The 22,335-nt window shown below is 34.7% G+C and overlaps 2 protein-coding genes and 1 long non-coding RNA gene across 8 annotated transcripts in view; 1 reads left to right on the forward strand and 2 right to left on the reverse strand.

The window, feature by feature from the left end:
* The window catches only part of LOC109544375 (interaptin), a 104,498-nt gene that overhangs the window by 73,642 nt on the left and 8,521 nt on the right, over nt 1–22,335 (forward strand). For all 6 annotated transcript variants that reach the window (XM_048666401.1, XM_048666398.1, XM_048666397.1 and 3 more), the window contains 3 exons: nt 17,552–18,259; nt 18,321–19,114; nt 19,229–19,360. In XM_048666401.1, the coding sequence (XP_048522358.1) occupies nt 17,580–18,259; nt 18,321–19,114; nt 19,229–19,360 (1,606 nt within the window). In that variant the 5' untranslated portion in view covers nt 17,552–17,579. The remainder of the gene's footprint in view (nt 1–17,551; nt 18,260–18,320; nt 19,115–19,228; nt 19,361–22,335) is intronic.
* LOC109544376 lies at nt 954–4,378 on the reverse strand. Its single transcript, XM_019914517.2, has 2 exons — nt 3,987–4,378; nt 954–1,901 (listed from the first exon to the last, which is right to left on the reverse strand). The coding sequence occupies exons 1-2, from the start codon at nt 4,029–4,031 to the stop codon at nt 1,485–1,487; spliced, it is 462 nt and encodes a 153-aa protein (XP_019770076.2). The 5' UTR covers nt 4,032–4,378; the 3' UTR covers nt 954–1,484.
* On the reverse strand, nt 10,518–21,906 carry LOC125504444. Its single transcript, XR_007281494.1, has 3 exons — nt 21,591–21,906; nt 21,184–21,540; nt 10,518–10,692 (listed from the first exon to the last, which is right to left on the reverse strand). It is a non-coding gene; the product is annotated as an uncharacterized LOC125504444 (long non-coding RNA).

The raw sequence follows: 22,335 nt of genomic DNA on the forward strand, positions 1-22,335 counted from the left end.
ACTGTTCTTTTGTCGTCTGCTTCTAAGCTGGGTTTTGTAGACTTCTTTCAAATGTGTGTCACCATACCTCATTTGAAAAATTTCAAGCATGGCCTGATTGTTCTTACGGTGATCTTGTGGTAAGGATCGTAAAATTTCCGTTGCTTCGCCTCGTAGGGAAATAATAAGTGCTGTTGCCTTCTCCTGATCATTCCACCCGTTAACTACTGCGGCGGCTTCAAATTGGCATAAATATGTGGACCATGCGACTTTACCATCGAATGTTGGCGGCTTCAGTTTACTGCTGCTTGGAGATTGCGCATCAAATTTTAAGGTATCAGATCCTGCATTGTACTTGGTTACTTCTTGTCTAATTTTGATTATTTCTTCTTCCACATGTGCGTGAAGTCGGCAGATATTTTCGTCAACTTTGTCTTGAAACTTTATGTTTTTATCTCTAACATCGTTCTGAAACTTCGTATTGTCTGCCTCAATGTTCTTTAGTTTGTCTTCAACGGTTGTTTTCAGGTCTTCAAATTTCTTGGCGTTGTCGTCCATTTTATTCAGCATCTCTTTGTATTTGTCATTCATTTTGTCCATTTTCCTACTGTTGTCTCTCATTTCGTCCATTTTCCTGCTGTTGTTTTCCATTTGGTCCATAATTTCGTCTTTCATCTGCATGAGCAGTGCAATCAAACGGGGTTCTCCATTGCAGGGTCTTCTTTCTCCGATTTTCTTCTTGTTTCCATCAAAATTCAACTTGGATTCTGATAAATCCCACTTCTGACACCAAATGTTCCGTGGATGGCCGAGTATCAAACTCTTTCTTCTGCTAGGGCCCAAATGGGGCTCCCATTTACTGAAATACCATGAATTTCGATCCCCCATTCCAAAGGTGAGTACCCCAGGCCATTTCCGTTACAATATGTTACAATACAAATATTTAAATGCTTTTTAACAACTTACTACGAAAATCGGAATACATTTTACAATTTTATTGGTACGGGTATTAACAACAATAAAAAAAATGTAAACATGAGACAAGTACACAATAGCAGCCAGAACATGGCTTATTATATATAACTGTACCCTACTTTTTACAGTTTTTTTACTTTTAGGCAATAATTTTTTGAAGTAAAAATTCTTGATTGTTGTCCAAAATTATCTAGAGGAGTTTATCAATGTAAACACCTACTACAATAGCAGGTGTTGAAGAAACGCAATGCAGTAATAATTATTTTGATTTGTACGTAGGAAAAGGACATTTTATTAATTAGCGAAAGAGCAACATTCTAATTGTAAAGCAATTTCCAGTGGGAAAATGCAAAGCTGTTAAAAAATACAACTTTAAGTTGAAGGATATCGCTATATCTGATGCCAACCATTAAATATTTAAACATGAAGTTAAAATAGCTAAATAGTTTACGAAATAAATAGTATTCTGTTCAAATAAAGGAATAGATATGTGAAGTTAATGGGCTTCTGAATGAGGGGGAGAACAATAATTATTTTGTCACACTCTCTTTATAGGCATCTAATAAATTGGCGTCGATTTCTTTCAACAACTCAATAGACTTTTGAACAGGCAGATTTTGTAAAATAAGTCCTATGGATTTTAAATAGCTATTAATAATGTCATGTCTAGATGCAGTTGTCTGCAAAACGTCTACATTTTTCGATACAGGCTTGCTTCTAGGTGTTTTATTTTGTTTGCGTAGCTTCTGTTTGTTCTGAATCCGGCTTTTTAATGGCTTTACTGGCTTACCGCATGGCAAGGAAATCTCTTGAGTTTGCGGGTTACAGAACATATTGTCCATCTCGTCAGTAAAATTTGTAGGCTTCTTTGGTGAATCATTTGCATTGTCAATCTCAAATTCGTTGCTTTCTCTATCACTATTTGCAGATTCTTGTGATTCGCTGGCCTATAAAATAAACTATTATTTTTGTAATTTTTTAAACTGATTTAAATAAATATAGTGAAGTCTTTCATTATGTGATATAAAATGCTTATGTAACCGCTAGTGATGTAAGGCGATTTCAAAGTGATGGCAATTATTTTAAGGGATTACTAGGAATTAATTTAAAAGTGCAGGGAGAATCAAATTATATTTGGAGTTTACTTCTTTCAGTGACGATGCTGTTTTTATTTATTCGCATTTCTTTCCCGTCTCGGATATGTTTCACTGTATGTTTGTTCAACTATGTTTCAAAAATTGTTTTGGTGCAGAACGCATTTAAACGAATGCTTTTACTACCAGTGTTATGAATGTAACAAAGCACTGAAAAACGCCCGTATGCATAGTCGATCGCAGCGATTGGCCGGTAACAAAAGCCGGCATAGCGAAAAGCGAGTCGACGGCGAACCAACGTCGTTATGTCCAATTCTGCATCCAAAATATCTCAATGTACAGTATACAACATTTCGAGATCTCGATCCATGTTTAATATCTCAAACTGTTCTTAATATTTCTATTAATCAACTTATACTAAAACACATGCAGCCCAACTTCCTAAAAGTATTTACTTGGCGAGTTGTCAGAGGTGGGTAAGACCATCTCCGACATTTCGCGAAGAAACACGGAATTAAGATCGGCGAACGAACGATTGAGTGAGAAGTGAGAGTGAGAAAATTGAATATTTTTATCTGGGCCAACGGATATTTTTCTGCCAAGGCTGCCAAGTCTCAAATGTGGAATTTGCGATATGCGCGTCTGCGTTGGGCGATTTGGGCGACTTTTTGTTTGTGACTATGCGACTTTCTTTACCTAAAGCTTGGCAACAATGCTTCTGTGTTCATCCATGACGGCGATATCCCGGCGAATCGGTGCTGATTGACTATGCATACCGGCGTAATCAGAAACTCGTGTTGTGGTAGAGAATTAGGATGGTTCTAGATCTGCGGAAATAATTACTGGGGGGTACTTCGAAAGGACTGGAAAATGTTTACAACACTTGAGACATTAGTCTCTTTAATAAACAGGGTGTCCCACTGTCTGTGTCAAATATCTGGCAAACTGTAATTAAGAGAAATTTGAAAATTGGACAGTGTGCTGAAGTGCCGACACTTCCGGTTATACCAGAAGTAGGTATCAACTTGCTCATTTTAAATGGAGCACCTTATATATTATTATATTTTTCAAGTCTACTTGTATTCTAAGTGTATTTCATTTATAACATCCTATACCTAAGATTAACCGTTTTTGATATGTTTGAAATTTTATGTAACAAATTACAGTTGCAGCCACTCGAATAATTATTCATTTTTTCTATAGGAGAATACGTGTTACTTAAAAGAACCGACTTTACTGAAATTTTGATAAATGTTAATACAAGGTTAAAAAAATAAGTTTCAATATTACGTTTCATAAAAATTGTCAATTTAATGTTTCATATTTTCAATTTCAATGTCATTTCGAAACTTATTTTTTTAACACTTTGTATTAATAGTTATCAAAATTTTGTCGAAATTCCATTAAAGCAATTGTGTACTTTATCACAAGGAATGCGACCCAAATTAAGTAGCTCATATTCTCCTATAGGAAAAATGAATAATTATTCGAGTGGCTGCAACTGGCTGTTGAACAGGTTTGTGTTAAATTATTTACTGCTGTAATGAAACTTATCTAATGAGAACACGTACACGTATTTTTTTCATGTCTATATCATTGCTTTGGAAACTCAGTTAAAGGACTAAACTTTAAAATATTAAATTCCTTTAAGTTGATTAGAGTAGATTAGATTATAATTCATATATAATGCACTTTAAATCATCTTTTTATATTTGCCCTTTATCACTCCTATTACATCTGTTGTTATACGAATAAAGCAACATATATGAATTCCCAAATTCCTATAGGCAACACCCCCAGGATAATGAACAATTTTACATTACATATACAAGTATGAAAAATAAATGGACTAAATATATTTTTATTTCCATTCATCAGATTTTTAGTTTATAGATTTCATACATCAGATTTATTTTTAGTTCTATATTTTGTACTTACCGAATTGGAGCCTCCAGGCTTTCCCGTTGATGCAGCTGAATTCATTGGTTTAAAGTACCTTTTATAGCTGACTGATTTATCAAGACTGATCAACGATATTAGAATATTTTCGATTATCTGTGTAACTTATTTAATTCGTGCAGTGTCGCGAGTTTTTCTTGCGAATTGCGAATAATAGAAATAGTGGCATAGATCGTGATCAGCTACGATTCCCCGCTAGAGAATTTGGTGCGATAACACATTTGAACGACTAATTTGCGATGTAGTGTGATGTCTTTCATTTAAACGGGGTTTTACAGCGCCTGTATCAGGGAGTAAAGCAGCATTCGCATCATAGATAGCACCCGTAATAAGCGCGGCTCGAATACATCGATTTGGAACCAAGTACATGGCAGTGTCGGTGAGGGTATCAGACATGTTTAATCGTGTTTTATACATGCACGACATTTTTACTGAGGTTCGACTCGATTGCACGAAGATGTCGATGAAATAGATATACGGAGATCCACAAAGAACTTATAAATGTACTTGATTATAAATGCATTGATATGCTTAGAATGCAGAGGCTGCAATTTCAAAAACGAATTGAAAATGTTTACTTTAGGTAAGACAAATAAATAATTACATTTTTTGTTGTACGCAGCACTTTATATGATTATATGTCGTCGTCATAATTTGCTATAGTACCATGTTTATACAGAATTTTTATCAATACTCAGATCGAAACATGTTTTCAACCACTATTTTTTATCCTGTTTTACATGTTAATGCCGAAATCCTCTTATATGTACCTCACTAGATCTTCTCGCTAATTCCATAACTTTTCTTTTGATCTCCTGTTGTCGATAATTGATTCGTGCTCTATAAGCAAAACACTGGGGCGACCATAAACTCGAGAGAAACCCATAAATAAGGGCACTTATTGTTTATGTGTCAGGCTATAGGGATAAGTGTGGAAATACCGAGTAGGAACCCTTTTTAGGCGGGGTTAGTTTGGTAGATGACGAGCTGGTCGACAGATGTTATGATATCGCTCATATGTGTGCTTTTTATTACACTCCCAGTGCTCTCATGTCGTTTGTAGGTACCACCCTCATGGTTTTAGTCATGTCAGATCGTGTATCTGCAACATAGGTTGTTGCCAAACATATTTGGTTCATTTTTTCCGAATGTTTCATACGGGATCCGCTGTTCTGGCGACTTTGTGCACCTGATGTCTTACACTCTTGAATTTGCCATATAGAGGGAACATTGTATTTAGATAGCAGAAGCTGGATACTCGTTCTAGTCGTCGGCATGGATTCTTCTTGTTATAGTTTCTATCCGTTTCGGATGTTCACTATCATACATACATCCTAACTTTACTCACTGCAGCTCGGAATAACTCAGTTGTACTCATACCAAACCAAGTTCTAAGGTTTTTTAACCATGAGATTCGCCTTCTAGCCTCATTTCGTTTTCCCAGTACTTTCCCTTGCAATATAGTCTGCAGTAAGTGAAATCTGTTTTCATTGGAAGCTTTCGTTCCTTCACATTATTAACCACTTCCTTGCGCATTCTGTTGAGAACCTCGATATTTGTTATATGGCCTGTCCATGCTATTTTCAATATTCTACGACACAACCATTACTCGAAAGTCTCCAATTTCTTCGTTGTGGCTTCAGTAATCGTCCATGCTTCTACCCCGTAAAACAGGACAGAGAACACGTAAGGGCGCAAGAGTCTTATCTTGGTGTGCAATGTTATGTGATGGCTTGTGAACAGATATCTCATCTTGCTGAATGCAGTCTTGGCTTTTTCAATTCTGCTTCGTATTTTCTGCGAATGATCAACTACTGCGTGTTCACCAGAGTTTCGATAAAAGTAATACTGCTCACTCGTTCTCTAGGTTTTTAGTTGATTATCAGATGACAGTTATTAATATTGTATTTACTTATATTAATTAGTTTTGTCTTTATAATATTAATGTACAGGTCATATAGTTGACTGCACTCGTTATTCTATTCATGACATTTGGTAATCCCTCTAAGCTGTCGGCTTAAAAACGACCGTATCGTCTGCATAACAAATATTCTTCATTCTTTCTTCATTCATCTGTGTGTTCTAACGCTTGTCTTAAAATGAATTTTAAAACTTTTCATTAATTAAATTTCATAAATTTTATAAATTAAATTCACACTTCATCTTTGACTTCTTAAATTTATTTACTATTTTGTATGAATATTTTTCTCTTCGCTAAATCTGACGGCAGTAACTGAAGGAATGTAACAGGAAATAGTTAAAGAAGCATATACTAATAAATTTTGCGAAATAACAGCATGAATATTTATTTATTTCAATGTTTAATTGTAAGGCAAACATTAAAAGCGGTGAACAAAATGGCCAATTTTGCACTTTCCATGTCCGCACGTGAGCTGAAACATTTGAAAGCGACGTTCTAAATAGAGAAAAACTTCTATGCTTTATACAGGGTGATTCAAAATTGGCGTCATTCCTTTTAAGGGGTGATAGAGGCTCCCTGGGGGAGTACGAGGAAAACATTGAAATTTTTTTTTTCGAAAATTTCTACGAGATATTAACAGCTGAAGATCGAATTTCAACTTTGTTATTAAGCAATATTTTGAAATTGTTCCATGTTTAATTAGTAGCATATTGGAATACTTAAGTATTCAAAAAGAGAAATTACCATCTTTGCTTCAAATTACAAAACTTTGGGTATCAAAAAAGTTCCCTTCTACAATTTTTTGATGAAAAGGCACAGCAAGCAATGATGTTTTTTGTCATTAACAGATAGTTACAGGTGGATAGCCCTTGTCAATAATAACAATAATTTGTCAACCTGTGACTTACTTTGAATTTCCTTTCACGAATTTGCGGCTATGCGATTAGTTCAGGGGATATGCTAGAGTAATATAGCAGAAGCTGAAAGAACTCACGCCAACAAAGAGCGAGGAGAGTGGTTCCAGGAAGATAGTGAACGACAATCGATGTTCGGGTTCCAGGCACAGAGGAACAAGTATTGGACATAACCGAATCAGTGCATTCCAGAGGCACTAGATTGAAATCCACATTGTTAACGCCCTGTACTATGCATTTATATTTTAGTTCAATAGAATTCTTACCGGATCTGTGGTGATTAGAAAGACGTATTTTTTGTATCTTTAACTGCTTTTTTTTGCTTTTTTACAATTAATTTTTAGATGCCATAGTTTTATCAAAATTTTACTAAAATGGCGATAATCTGTCAACGTCGCAAGTAAGAAAAAGCAATTTACGGTGCATATGCATCGTTTCAAGCTGCATTCTATGAGCTAATGAAAAATGGGTAGTTCTATTTGAAAAAATACACTTTGATCTTGCCTCGCATTTCTGAGACACTCTGTATCATATAAGATATTTTTAAAATGTGCGCACTTTGTGCGTCAACAACTTTTATATGAAACTATTTTTCGAAAGTTCAACACCAAACGGAAATAATGGACTCTATTGCACTAAAAAACCACCTTGTATACTAAAGCAGCGACAAGTATGTTCCTCTATTGATTTTCCCTCAGCAAACTCTCATTCAGTTGGATGAAATAATCAGAGAACCGATTGACTATTTACAGCGTTGAACAACATAACAATAAAAATGATGTTTATCTCAAGTATATGGAGCGATAACACACTGTATAATTTTCACAATATTCACATCTGAGCAAGGCTTTTACAACGTAAGTCTACGGTAAACTCACCACATTTTCATTGAGACCAAGCCGGACAAATGGGATTAAATGAGAATTAGAATTTAGTTAGATATGTATATTTTATTGTATTCATTCATACACTTCTACAAAAATGTATTTATTATTAATTATTGTTATCTAAAAAAATATTTTCAAAAAATTATAATTTGAACATCATGATTTTTAATCAAATTAAATTTTCTATTTAACAAAAATTATGATTTTCTTTCACGGTCATATTTTTGATCCTAGTGAATACTTTGCAATAGATTCGGATCATTTATTAAAATGTTGTGAAATATTGCGCATGAATTGGTCAAATTATATTTTACACTTAATATAGATTTTTAAGTTTTAATGTTCAACTGTGTTTTTTTCAGTTGTCCATATTTTACTGATACTAGAAAAAACACGTTCTGTTGCTGCATTAGTTCCTGGAAGGGAGAGCGCGAATTCTACAATTTTCAAATTATTTTGATAAGGAATATTATTCTGTTTAAAATGAAGAAAAAAATCCGCTAATTTTTTATGTGTTGTCATATTTTCAGACAACAAACATTAAATTTTTTCATCTGTAACGAATGTTTCGAATCATTAAAGGAATGTAATCATTATCAAATCTTTCTCGTAATTTTGTTTTTAAATTATTGATTTTATTTGACACTTTTGTAATTGAAATTTTGCCACCTTAATAATTTTCACAGCATTGTGATATTATGTAGCTTGGGTATGGATGAACTGAATGGCATTTATCTTCCGATAAAAAGTATGATTTTAATGGTTCGCATATTCTTAAATTATTTTCTGCAGCTGGTAAAAGAGATAGTGTTTTGTTGTAATCAAAAATTATTTTATATTCGATTTCTGCGCTTTCACAAAAATTCTTCAAATTTTCAACACACAGTATATGCATAAAAATATACAATATTACGAATAAATGTTTGTAATAATATTTTCAACATCAACTGGAAGTAAGTCAGATGATATTTGAATAGTATTATGTAGAATGTGCGCTGCACAACCTACTCCAATAATTTTATGGTTCAAAATCCGTTAAGTTTCGTATAAACGTTATTGATGGCACTTCTAGCTTTTCCACCAAAATTTGCGTTCGTGTAATAGGCAATAATTTTGTTGTTCAAATTGTTCTTTCTTAAAATAGTACCTATTGTACCAAAAGTTATTTGAAACGTTTCACCCTGCAAAGAAACAAAATCTAATATTCTATAATTAATTTCTGTTTCTGTACCTATCCTAAGAATTGTGGCAACTAATTTTAAATCTTTGTGGTTGGAAGCACGAGAATATATGGATATAAATGCGCATTTTCCTAATTCTTTTGCGATTCTAATTGCAAAAACGAATATGGTGAAAAAGGATTACAAATAATTGCTTCGGTTTTCGTCCTTGCACACGCACTTTTTTAATGGAAATTCGCTGCTTAGCTCTTCGATAAATTTGCATTCTCCCTTTTTACTCATCTTTTAGTTTGTGGGTAAATACTAAAAATAAATAAAAAAATAAATACAAAATATTTTTACAGTAGATTTAAAATAATAAATGCATATATTTTCTAAAAAGCGGGTATTTTTATAAACATTAAAAATGTTAAGATTGGAAACATTGGAACGAAGTTCCGTCAGTAAAACTATAGCTTTTTATTTGCTTTCGAGTTTCGGCGTATGTACTCGTATATTTGCGAACCAAAAACATTATTGCCAAATTTATCTTTTCGTTTTTGGTCCAATTCTTTCAGTTCTTAGCGAGAGCTATTTTTCTCCGTTCGTTGTGAATACCGCTAGAAATTCCATCAGAATCACTTCTTCACAGTTCAAATTTTGAATCACTATGTACGAGTGTTTTTCAGAAGTTGAAAGCACCTACCTGCAGTAGTTTTTGACGCACATGTCGAAAATAATGAAACCGATACCGGAAAAGACATCGTTTGTTGACGAAAAAGAACAAAAAGTGAAAATTAAAATCAATGAGGAGTTTCCACTTAGTACTGTCTTGGCGGGTATCCAAATAATATCACTTTTTCATAGACGGGTTCTGTATATCGTAACTTTTCAGCTACTGTGGGAATCACCATTTTGATTCTATGCTGTTGTTGCTCCGGTGGAAGATCCAGCCATTGAACCCCAAAGCATGTGATTAAGATAGCTGATTACTAAAATCCTTGGTTCAAGGTAGCAACGTCATCTTATAACATATTATTTGAGTAAGCTAAGTAAATTAAATGTGTAGTCAGTATGCACCTGTTGTATTCGATGTTTTCTTATTAGTCGAGCATAAATAGAAAATTTATATTTAAAGGTTTACTTACTTATTAGGCCCAAATAGGACTTTTATATTGCCAACTACCGCAAGAAATAAAAACACTTCAGGAAAACCTCGACTAAACTGTCGTTATTTTCAATAGGTGAAGGTTTTGTTACATTGATCTTCATGGTTGATCTTGATCTTGTAACATAAGGCGGTTAAAGAAACATTTGTCATGTTGAAATGGCGCATTATGCGTTTTTTATTTTTATAGGTTTGCCGATAAATAAATTGCAACCTTAGCCTGGATCGTTTCTGTAAGGTAAAAATGAGATTTTTCTACTGTATTTAGCTACACAGATATCTTAGTCAAAGAGCAGCGGTATTATGTACAATTATTTATCATTAACAGCCAATAATTTAGGTTATTGAAGCAAAGCAACGATCATATTTTCACTTTATTGGCAGGAAACAATTTAACCAATGTTATGGCAATTTACTAATAATAAAAACCAACTAGACGTATCAGACATCCGACCATTCGAAAAATACCATTTTAGTTCTATTTTTGGTGTTCAGGACTAGATTGCACGCTCTGTTTGCCTGGTTTTCATTGCTATTTCTTTCCTGTTTTGGACATTTCGCATGCATATGTATTCCATACGTTATATGCGCTTTTATGTTGTGGAAGAAGGTGTATCACCCTATCTCGGTAAAAACTGTAATAAAACATTATTAATTATAACAATAGCACTGCTTCTATATTGAGTATGAGTTTCACAATTTTAATAGTTTTTCAGCTTGAGCACATGTGTAATATACAATGTGTCCGGGTCAAGAATTTAACACCCGTAACATATGTATTTGTTGATCGATTTTCACAATTTTTTAAAATACGTATTCGGCTAGTTAGTACCCTCAGTTTTCACCTGGAGTCATGGCGATCTATGTCAACTTTCATTTTGCAAATTTCAAAAAGTACCATGTACAATTTTGTATTAAAAAGATGAATAAGATGAAGATGCTTGAAATATCCTCAATAAAATATATTTTATTAAACATAGCTCAAGGCAAAAAGTGTCTTTACCTACCGACTGACATTACTAAAAGTACAAAATTTAATTACTGCTAATATGAAACTGGAACAGAATTTTAAACTTAATATTTGCTATTTTCAATTAATCCACCAAATACCCTTATACGTTTTTCAATACATCTACTATTATTTCCCAATTCATTACTTAGCTGTTGTCAAAATATGCTAATAATAAACATGCTGTTCTGATATGCGAGATGCGATCACAAAACACTTCTTGTGTCCGAGATCGCGTGCTATCGCTTTTTGTTGTGTTCCCCAAAGGAAAAAAATCTATCGGGGTAATATCCGTAAGCATTGTTGGTTCCATCCCATGTAATCACAGGAAGTATACATTGATCGAAAACTGTTCGTTTCATTCTTATTGAAATGTTGCTTTTATTGCGCCGTATGCTGCTCATGCTAGTTATTTTTCTCTGCGTTTCGCAGATCTGGTTGCCTCGATCTGTTCTTATTTCATGTCCTGTGTATTTATTTGTTTGCAAGTCTTACACTTTTATCTGATATCTTTATTTGTTCACTCGGGATGAGGTCTGTCATGTACTCAGTTTTTCCCATTGCAGTGGTGTTTTAATAATTTGCGTGATGTTTGTTCCTGTCTTACCCTGGATTTTATGTGTATGGGCTTGCTAGTATTATGAAGTACCTAGTTGTACCATTATCGTTGCGCTTTTAAAGTTGTTGTGGATGAGTTTGGTATATCGTCTATCGATTAGGCTTTGATTCAGAGCTTTTATTACACTTTCTAGCTCTATACTGCCTGTCTGTCCTGCTATTTCAGTGGTCAATTATATTCGACCCTCTTCTTTGTAAGCAGTTTGATCAGTTTTAGGTGATAATTTGTTTCAATGCAGGAGACGAATTCGGATTGTTTTCTCGTTTGGTAGAAGTAGACTATTTTCTCCAATACGGTTGTGTTAATGCGAATAAAAAGTGTTTTTTGCAAAAAAATTAAACTAACAAGTGATTTGCGTGTTTATGCAAAGCTATTTATTCGAACGTTTTCGATGTAGATACTGCCACTGGTCTGCAAAAAAAATGTTTCTTCCTCATTGTTTTCATGCATGATAACATCATATTTGGTGCTCTAAACACGGAATTTAACATGCAAATAAATGTAGCACGTTTTAATGATAATGTCCATTTAATCTAAATTCGATTTTATCATAGTAACACAATTACGAAAAAGTGGAAAAGGGCTACGGTCTAAGTTTTACAGCCAAAAATGCTATTTTTACAGTCACAAGTGCTAGAAATATCAGTATAGTTATCTCATTATGGTAGTTATATATATAGTATAAGTTATTTTGTAGTTTTTTTTATCGTTTCCTAGTAAAAAGTTTCTTAGTGAATCGACCAACAAAAATCAGGAAGCAATGCTCCTGACCATTTTCCATTGTAGCGTCTTTTAAGATACATAATATATGAAACCTTTCACCATGCTCATGTGATACGGCTCCGAGATTTTCCGGAAAGAAATCTAAATGCCAGTCCAAAAAATTAATTTTGAGTTGCATCCTAAAGCTTTATAAGCAGAACGAAGCTCTCGAATGATTTGTCGGTAGTTGTCAGCTTTTGTATTACCAAGAAAATTATGACACACTTTTACGAAAGCCACCCAAGCTTTTTTCAGCTTTGTTCAACTTCGAATGCAAAACTTCATTCGTCATAAGCTCTCGTATTGGCGAATCTACAAAAATCCCTTCTTTCAGTTTCGCGTCACTGATTCGAGGAAATGTTGTTCCCAACCTTACATGAAGTGGTGGCAGAAAAATGTTATCACTTGGAACTGAAGTTCAGATTCTTTTTTAAGTCCAGGTGTCAGACTTTTCTTTGTGGCCAAGTTTTCACTTTGTAATGTTTGACTCTCCCACTCTCATAAAAAAACAGCAAAACTTGGTGTATCCTCCTTGCAATTCAGCAAGTATAGCGACAACTTTTCAGTCAACACAAATATTCCATAGGAATTGAGAATATTTTATTTTTTCAAGTAATACCTCCAGATTTGCATAACTTTCCTTCATGTCTGTTGCATCTGCAAGAGGCACTGATGGGTATTTATTTGCGTTGTGAAGTAAAACGGCTTTCAAACTAATCTTCGACGCATCAATAAACAGTCTTAATTCATCAGAATTTTCTTGAAAACTCCGTTCTTCAAGAAGCCCTGCAGCATCTTTACAAAATGCTAAATTATTTTCTTTGGAAAAGTAACTCGTAAAATATTCTCGTCTTGTGCGAAACAAATTCCACTGTTTCAATCTTGATCCGAGTAACTGAGCCTTAGATTTTGTCGGCCTGTGTTTTTTTTTATTAAAGCGTATGATGGTGAAGATGTATAGGTAGAATTGAAACTCGATTGAGGATGTAGTTTAGAAGTATTTTTGTTTTCCGTCTTCGCGCTATTTTTGGTTAAGTGGTCTCTTTGCAGATGCGATGTTAAGAATATACAATCTTCTACTACTACGACTTCTCTTACGACTAGCAAAAACCTGTTTCGTATGCATATACATTGTTTATAATGTTAACGCATAAAACGAATTAAAAAAAGCTAAGTTTATGATATTTTGGAAAAAAAATAATATCAAAAAATCTGGACGTGATAAAAAAATTGGCCTTAGGGAACAGATTCGGCGCATCAAAATCTTTATATTTATGACATACATTTTTGAAGGAGGATTTTGTTGCAGAGCAGTGGATTCGCTGTGGGCAATCATGGCTAATCATTTTTGAAGTTGCTTTAATTTTTTTAACCCGAATTTAGATTTGTTCATATTTTTGTTACAAATGGAACCACTTACCTACTATTGAGCGTATCTCAATCTATTAGGATTTAGAGTAGGAATTTATCTGGAACAAGATCTTGAGGTTTGGACCATCTCGTTCGCTAGGTGTTATTCCCTTCGACTTCCGTCGCTAAAGTTATTAAACATTACTTTTTTCGACGAACACCGATAGCTAGCTTTTAAAATTATCACTGAATCTCTCAGGAGATTGGAGACATTTGATATGTGAGCTTATAGGCGTTTGCCGAGGATATTCACGATGGATAGAGTCGCAAACCACGAGCAAGTTCCGAGTAAATTGAACAAAGAAATGGAAGTTCTGTTTAATATATATATTTTATATAAATAGGTAAGTAAACATTGTCAACAAAAGTTTAGTAGTTTTAGGACATAGTTGAATATGAATAAAAACGGTTTTAGACGTTGACGAAAAAAAACCTAAATTTAAAAAAATCTTAAAGATGATCTTTCAGTACTAAAATATTGCTGATGCCATTCAAAAAGATCGTTAATTTTATCAGGCTTGATCCATAAATTTCCAATTTACTTATAAACTTGGAGCTGATTATTAAGTCTTAATAAGTCTCTGTGCTACTTCATTTCGGTTAGCCAAATATTAATTCCTTAAGTTTTTCTCGTGCTTAACATTGAGTCTTACTTTATGTAACAGTGTCACTCAAAATTTCGTGTTTGAAATGAATTTTTGTGACCTTCTATGTCTTTTAAGTTTTTCTGTCGGTAATGAAAGAAAACTAAATTCGAATCTTTGACGTCAGGCTATAGATTTTGGTTCTTTTGGTATCATTAGTAATGTGGTTTTCATGCTGAAAATCTCTCCTAAGCTGCGTGTCTGAATGAATATCAAGGCACGAACTATTCCGCTTTTCCCTTTTAACAGCAGTCAATAAATTGATTTATACATTTCAATGCTGGTTGTTATTCGATATTATAAAACGTACAAAGGATTGGAAAGATAGTAATATCTTAAAAGTAACTAACGGATGTAAAAGTGATCTGTAAAATCTAAAAAAACATGTCTGTCACCCACTTAAATTTTGCAAAATAAATGGTTGTATTCAGTGATGCACGAAGATAAACTGAATGTACTGTTAGAACGTTGTTTCCGGTTGCTGCATATATTTTAGTTTGGCTGATCAAAAATTATTGTTTATATGGATAGCGGACTGAAAAAATGAATTGGCTGAGAGTGTTACACTTGAGATGTGTTTCGGTTGTTAATTTTTAAAGGCATTGATTTAAGAATTTGAATGATAAATCAATATTTAACATGAATATGGGCAATTCACATATTAGCATAAATATCCATATGAACTTTTTAACCATATGAAGAATACGAAAAATAAAAATTGATTCTGCGTGGTGTAAGTGCGTAGTGTAATACCGGCATTACAGATGCTGTCTTTGTAATATTTTCTTGCACGGACGCTTTTGTGAGATAAGCGTTTTCAACAGGTTTCGGAACCGGACATACCCTGAGTGATCAGTCTGATCATAAATATCTGATAAGGGGTAAAGACGGTTCGACCCAAATTTATTTACTTCAAGTCGTGTTTATCCTTGAATAAATATTATTACGTTTTAGAGGTTAGAAAGACTGCAGTAACGTGCTCTGTTCGTAAACGCAATTTAATAAACACAGCCCTACTTATAACCAACAATAATCGCACTACTATTTAACATGGATTGGCAGCTCGTTCACTAACTAACTAGGGTGCGTCGCGCTTGCTTCATATAACCGTTTGGCAACACTCGAATATTCTCTTTCAATTATGGAACATTCCCTATTCAAAATTCACAAAACTTTCTGTAGTCATAGTCATAGAAAATTTGATTTACAAATATTTAATTAGGAGCATGTTTTGCCTCGACGATATAAGTAGTTTACCAAAGAAGTATACACTCTAGCAATTCAATTTTCCGTCTAGCATTTTTCTGATCTACGGGCTGTACAAACAAATATACTGGAATATGAAATTGTCGATGGGAAAGGTTTAAAAACAAAGATGAACTTTCGGTTGAAACGAACTTTTTTCCTTTAATTGAAACGTCGCCCATAAAGACCAACGTATTTTTTTACTGGTTATAACGAACTTCCGGATATAACGATCACTTTTTAGGTTAGTTGTATATTCACTTTCCGTTTAAACCGAACTTCCACGCTCAGCGTGCGGAGTTGTTTATATTAGTGAGAGCGAGAGACAGGCAGTGACTTGTTGGTTTTTGCCGAATTATGTATGTAAATCGTTTTAGAATGGAAAAACAAAAACGCAAAGCTTTTTCACTAAATGAAAAGTACGAGATCATTAACAAAATAAAAAGTGAAAATAATGCAGAGTGACATTTGTAAGGAATTAGCACTTGGAAAGTCTACTGTTGCAACAATATGGAAAAACAGAGAAAACATTTTATCAGTGTATGACAAAACAAATGTTAGATGTAGGAAGTTAAAATTATCTGCACATGAAAAGGTTGACAAGAGACTTATTAAATGGTTTACTCAAAAAAGACAAGAAAACGTTCCCATAAGTGGCAGTGTTTTGCAACAAAATGCTAGTGAAATGGGGAGTAAAATCAAAAAAGTGTTTGCTTGTTCTAAAAGTTGGGAAGAGCGTTTCAAGAAGAGGCATAATATCAGCAGCGGAAAAATTATCGGAGAGTCTGCCGGTGAACAATTCTTCTTATGAAAACGTTAGAGGTGATCGATAAAAATGAAATATTTTCTGTAAATCTCTTAGATGCAGTCAATTTCATTCATAGAGCTTGGCGAAAAGTTAGCCGAAAAACCATTGCAAATTGCTTTAAGCATGGGGGATTTGTAAGAAAAGAAAATGATTATGAGCCAGACGATGAAATTCCACTTAACGAATGGTTAGAAAACTATAAGGACTCTGACAACGAGTATGACACAGACGAAGATGTCCCAATGTTGTCGAAGAACAAGTTAAAACCAAATTGAGTGATTTCAATGTCTTCGAATATGTGAGCATTGATAATGGCATTCTTACAAGAGAAATGTTGACCTATGAGCAAATTATAGACTCCGTAACCTCATCTACAGCTTTAAGCGATAATGAAAAAGATGACGATTTAGGTGAAACATATTCTACTGTAGACACTAATGCTGTTCCAACGATTTCTGAAATGACAAAAAGAGTGTCAGAAACTCGGAATTTTCTACAATCACGCCAAGTTCCTTATCATATCTGGGAGTTCTTTTGTGATCTTGAAAACTACATAAATAACATTTCACTATTTTTGCAGCATAAATGTACAAACAAAAATTACACACTTTATAAAGCAGATTTCAAATTGAATTTTGTTTATCTTTTTGTGTTCTTTTTAGTCATACCTGCTAACTTCTACTACTCTATGTAAAAATAACAAAATAAAATACACCACGTGTTTTTGTATTACTATTCGCTTATAGCGAACTCCGGATATAACGAACCAGCTTTAGTTCATTTTTCAAGTTCGTTATATCCGGACTCAACTGTATAGTTGGCAGTTTTAGCCCTACTGCAAAAGATCGAGTGTTTGTACGTTTTGCCTTTTTGTTAGAGGGGCGACACTTTCCCCTATGTTTTGGGCATGTTTAACACCAATCTATACAGGGTTTTACAATGTATATTGTTGGGTTTTATAGACAGTTTTTTTACAATACTGTTTTGTTTGTTTCAGAGTGAATAATTGGAATATCAACAGTATCATGGAGTCAGCAACGTCCTCATCACTATCGTTTACTGCGTCTGCTGAACCTTCAAATGATGTAGCCGATAATTCGACTAACCAAATAGAATATTCGGAGTTTGGAGAGCAGCCTGTACGAGCAGACGATGTTGATTCAGATTCCAGACACGGTTTCTTAAATGCTACAACGAACATAACAGTGATCGAAGTGCAGACTGAAAGTCGAGATGCCGTTGATTCGACTGCAGACAATAAAAAGCATATCTGTGAAGGAAGCGATAGTGGAGTGGAAGTAATTGATACTGCGGAATACCACAGAGCTTTAAGTTCGAATAGTGGTGTTTCTCAGGACTGTGATAATGCTTGTGCCAGATCGCGTGATTCTTCAATAAGTTACTGTTCAAATTACGAAGAGGCGTACAATATTTTAGTTAGGAAAAATTCAACACTGTTAGAAGACTACACTTTAAGAAATGGTGACGTTACCAGCGAGAACGGCAGTGAGAGTTCGTCCTTGAGTGGTTCACAAAGTCGCTCCAGACGCAACAATTCGATAGTTGTGAAGAAAAAAGCAACCGCTACATCTGACCGGAAGAAAGATGTTTCAAGTGTAGTTAAAGAACGGTCACGATGTAAACCCCCTATTACGCCAGCCCGAAATGCCATAAATTCCGCTACAAGACTGAAATCCATTGAGAGGTTTTAACACATCTGTCAGTTCTAGATTCTGGACTAACGTAGCTTCCTTTTTTTGTTACAGATTGCAAACTAGGCAAGCAGTCCCGCCAAGAACAAGTTCTTCTAGTAGAAATAAGCCAGTACCAAACCACCTGGACCTTGCTAAAACCGTCACTAGAAAACCATCAGCTCGCTCCACTCAAGCAAGTACCGCAAGATCTTCAACTCAAGCCACTCCGGTAGAGGACAGTAGATGGACCTCAAACAAACCGCCTACGTCAATGGTGAGATCTCTGAGAGGAAATTTGGACCAACAGTCCAGATTATCACACGTAGAAAGCAAAACTATTGAGAAATACGCTACTTTACCGAGACGAAAGAAGGAAAAAGACAAAATCTCAGAAGGTGCAAAAGAAGAAAAAAAGGCAACGCACCAGTCACTGGGTAAAAAAGGCTCAAAGGAGACTACCCCCAAAATGTTTAGCTCGCCGTATGTTTTAAAGCCAAAAGTCAAAACGAAAATCTACCACGAAATGAATATTCAAACGGCCTTGACCATGTCCGATATTCAGCAAGCTTTGGCGGGATCTTTGGTATCAACTAAAAGTCCAGAAGAACGAGAAAAGTGTTCGAAAGACGTTCAAGTGGATATAGGCATCAAAGAAATGGATAAATTAAAAGAGGATCTGAAATGTCTTACTGATAAATACGAGCTACTGATAAAAGAGCACAAGGACCAGACTGTAAAACTTAAAGAGACTGAAGATAAGTTAAAAGAGGAAACGCTGCAAAAAGAGGGTTTAAGGGAAGAGTTAAATAATAATTCTCAAAGAGTCCTGGCTATATTGGGTCAAGCTGGAGAGAGTGAAAGTCCAGGTTCGCTTTTTTTCTCTTATTGTAAATATTTGTTGACTCAAACATTTAAGAGGAAATTAACCGTTAATTAGGAAATTAGTTTTGGAGATTTTCAATGTGTCAATTATTTTTCAGAACCGTCTGCATCGAGTGATAGTTTACTAGTTTTGGAAAACCGTTTCCAGAATGTAAGTCAAGTAATAATTCAACAGGAAGAAGAGATTACCAGACTGAATAATTATTGCCGTTCCTTCCAAATAGATTTAAGTGAGTACAATCAAACAATCTAGTGTAGTTTTTAAGGATAATACATAATACTTTGTGTGTTTGATCGGTATGCATCATAGAGAAGTAAATGATCTTTGTAATTGGTATTCTGTCAGTACGAAGAAAAAGTTAGAAAATGCGAAATCAAAAACAAATGTACGAAGCGCAAAAAAAATTTCAAAATACTTTACTATTTTATTTGGACGAAGAGTTGTTAGAACCGCACGAAGTGCTGCTGGTAATAGAGAAATCTGCAAAATATGACTTTCTGCAAACAAAATATGCTTTATTCCTCCAAATATCAACAATTCAAATGAAAGACCAATTTAAGATATCTACGTGGGTTTGCAGGGAGTTTTGGATCGGCTGCTAGATATGTTTTTTTTCTATAGTAGTTCACCGTAAAAATAAAAGTCAACTTATTGAATAAGTGCTACAAAACAGTTTATTTAGGATTTGTCATCAAAATTAATGTTTTGGAAAGACCAAATTTCTTCATGCATTTTATAACGATTTGATAATTTGGATTTTCTATAGAACAGCGAATTTCTTTTGAAAATCATTCATCATTCTCGAGCCCTTTGCGTCCGCTGTCGGACATAGGCCTCCTCAAGTGTCTTCCAAGTTTCTTGTTCCTCTGCCGTTGGAATCCAGTTGATGTTGACATGTTTTAAATCATCTGTCTACCTGGTGGGTAGTCTTCCGGGATTTCGTTCGCCTGACCATAGCCTCCATTCCAGAAGTTTTCGCGTCCATATCTGATCTATTTGTAGTGCTACATGACCGCACCACCTCCATTTGGACTTGGAGATCTTTTAAATTATGTCTTCCACCTTTGTTCTACGAATCTTCTCATTTTTTACTCTGCCTCTGATATCTCCAGCATAGATCTTTCTATCTTTCTTTGTGTGACACTCAATTTCTTTGCTGCAGCCATAGTGAGTGTTAGGGTTTCTGCCCCTTATAAGAGAACCAGTAGGATACACTTTTTAGACTTATGGGAATTTTGTCCTTAAATATGTGTCTCAATTTGCTGTTGACGAGGTGCTTCATGATACCACAGAGGGAATAAAGATTAATGGAGAACTCATCAATAACATTAGATACGCGGACGACACTGCCATCATAGCTAATAGTCTTGAAGATCTTCAGAGTCTATTACGGAAAGTGAACAATATATCCGAGGGATTCCGGCTAAAACTAAATATCTCAAAAACAACTAATACCAATAGGAAGACTTACACTAAACCAAACACCCATAGAACACGTAAAGTATACATATTTAGAGACAATTGTTCACCGTCAATGGGACATGACCATAGAAATCAAATCCAGGATTGAGACGGCAATAACACCTTTGGTAAGAATGAAAAACAAATTTACCGGAATAAACATCTTACTACCACTAAAAATCTGATTGATAAAATGCTATATATTCACAGTTTTGCTATAATAAAGACTAATGGACCATGACAGAACAACTTCAAAAAAAGATCTCGCCCTTTGAAATGTGGGTTTAACGGCGTGTTCTCCGAATATCGTGGAAGGATCACGTTACAAGCGAAGAAGTACTCGGAACGAAGAAGAAAAATCGGCAAACAACAAGAAATCATATTCATGATAAAGAAAAGGAAACTGGAATACTTTGGCGATCTGATGAGACACAACAAATATCGCCTTCAGCAACTTATCCTTCATGGCAAGGTGGACAGTGGAAGAGGTCCAGGTAGAAGAAGAAACTCTTGAATGCAAAATCTAAAGAAGTGGTTTGGTCTTTTATCGATCCAATTTCTTAGACAAGCTGCTAATAAAATTCGACTCACCATATTAACAGCCAATGTCCAAAAGGGTCATTCCCAAGGCCCATCCGATATTTATGCACCTCAAAAGTTCACAAGTTTGGTTGTCCCTGCTGATTTTTAGTTCGTGTCCGAGATAGGTATACTTTTCTACTTGCGCTCCCTCTATGCATCTATTTCCTGTTGATACTAGGTTTGTCATTGCCTTAGTTTTGGTATAGTTTATATTCAGACCGACTGCTTCCAATTCGTTCTGGAGTTGTTTCAGCATCTCTCTCCATCTCTTGCTTCGCTTAGATCATCCGCGAATCGGAGATTATTAGTTCTTCTCCATCTATTGTAATACCTTTGTTATCCCAATTTAGTTTTTTAAAACGTATTCTAAAACCGATGTGATTAGTTTTGGTGATAAAGTGTCTCCTTGACCGTACCTCTCGTTTTATATCTATTTTATGCAGTCTGACAGTCGTTGTTGCATGTTTATATATACCTTATACAACTTGGGTGTACTTGTGATCTATTCTGTATTCTTTGAGAGCCTAGAGGATGGCATTCATTTCCACTGTGTGAAACGCCTTTTGGAAGTCTTCTAAAACCAGAACTAATAGTCTATTATATTATATCTATTGACGTATTATATTTATTCGTCTCTATTGACGTTTTCAGGACTTGAAGGTGGTCGTTCGTCCCAACTCCTGTCCGGAACCCTGCCTTTCTTTCTTAAAGTATTATCTCCATTTTTGTGTAATGCGAAAGAACGAAACAAAATGTTTAAAAAGAAAAATATAACAAAGTGGAAAGAAATAGAAGAAATAGATAAATACAGAGACCAGATTGAGGAAGTTTTAAGGGAAATAACAAAAGGAGATGGTATAAACACAAAAGTAATAAAATCATTAGAAAATGCTCAAAGGCAATACTGTCGTGTAACTGCCAAACAAGAAAAAATCAGTAGGGAAACACCAAATAAAAGGAAACAAAGAAGAGACCTTTTTTTCCAGTGAGGTTTGTGAAACCCACAGTTCTGATTGTTCTTTGGTCTCTGGTGTGTTGTGATGGATTCACGTTTTGTCAACGATTACGAAACGTCGTAAAAATTCGTTTGGATTGCGCCGGAACATCGCTAAGCATTCATTTGAAATAGTCACACGGGAGCGCTTATGGTCGAATGTCAGC

The sequence above is a fragment of the Dendroctonus ponderosae genome, unplaced genomic scaffold (assembly GCF_020466585.1).
Source record: "Dendroctonus ponderosae isolate FM_Combo_2020 unplaced genomic scaffold, Dpon_F_20191213v2 Dpon_F_20191213_5, whole genome shotgun sequence".
NCBI lineage: Eukaryota > Metazoa > Arthropoda > Insecta > Coleoptera > Curculionidae > Dendroctonus > Dendroctonus ponderosae.

Excerpts from the sequence above, each read along its gene's own strand:
- LOC109544376 (XM_019914517.2), bottom strand. The coding sequence starts at position 4,031 with ATGAATTCAGCTGCATCAACGGGAAAGCCTGGAGGCTCCAATTCG. Across the intron at positions 1,902-3,986 it reads AGCCTGGAGGCTCCAATTCG|GCCAGCGAATCACAAGAATC; the intron begins GTAAGTACAAAA and ends TTTATTTTATAG.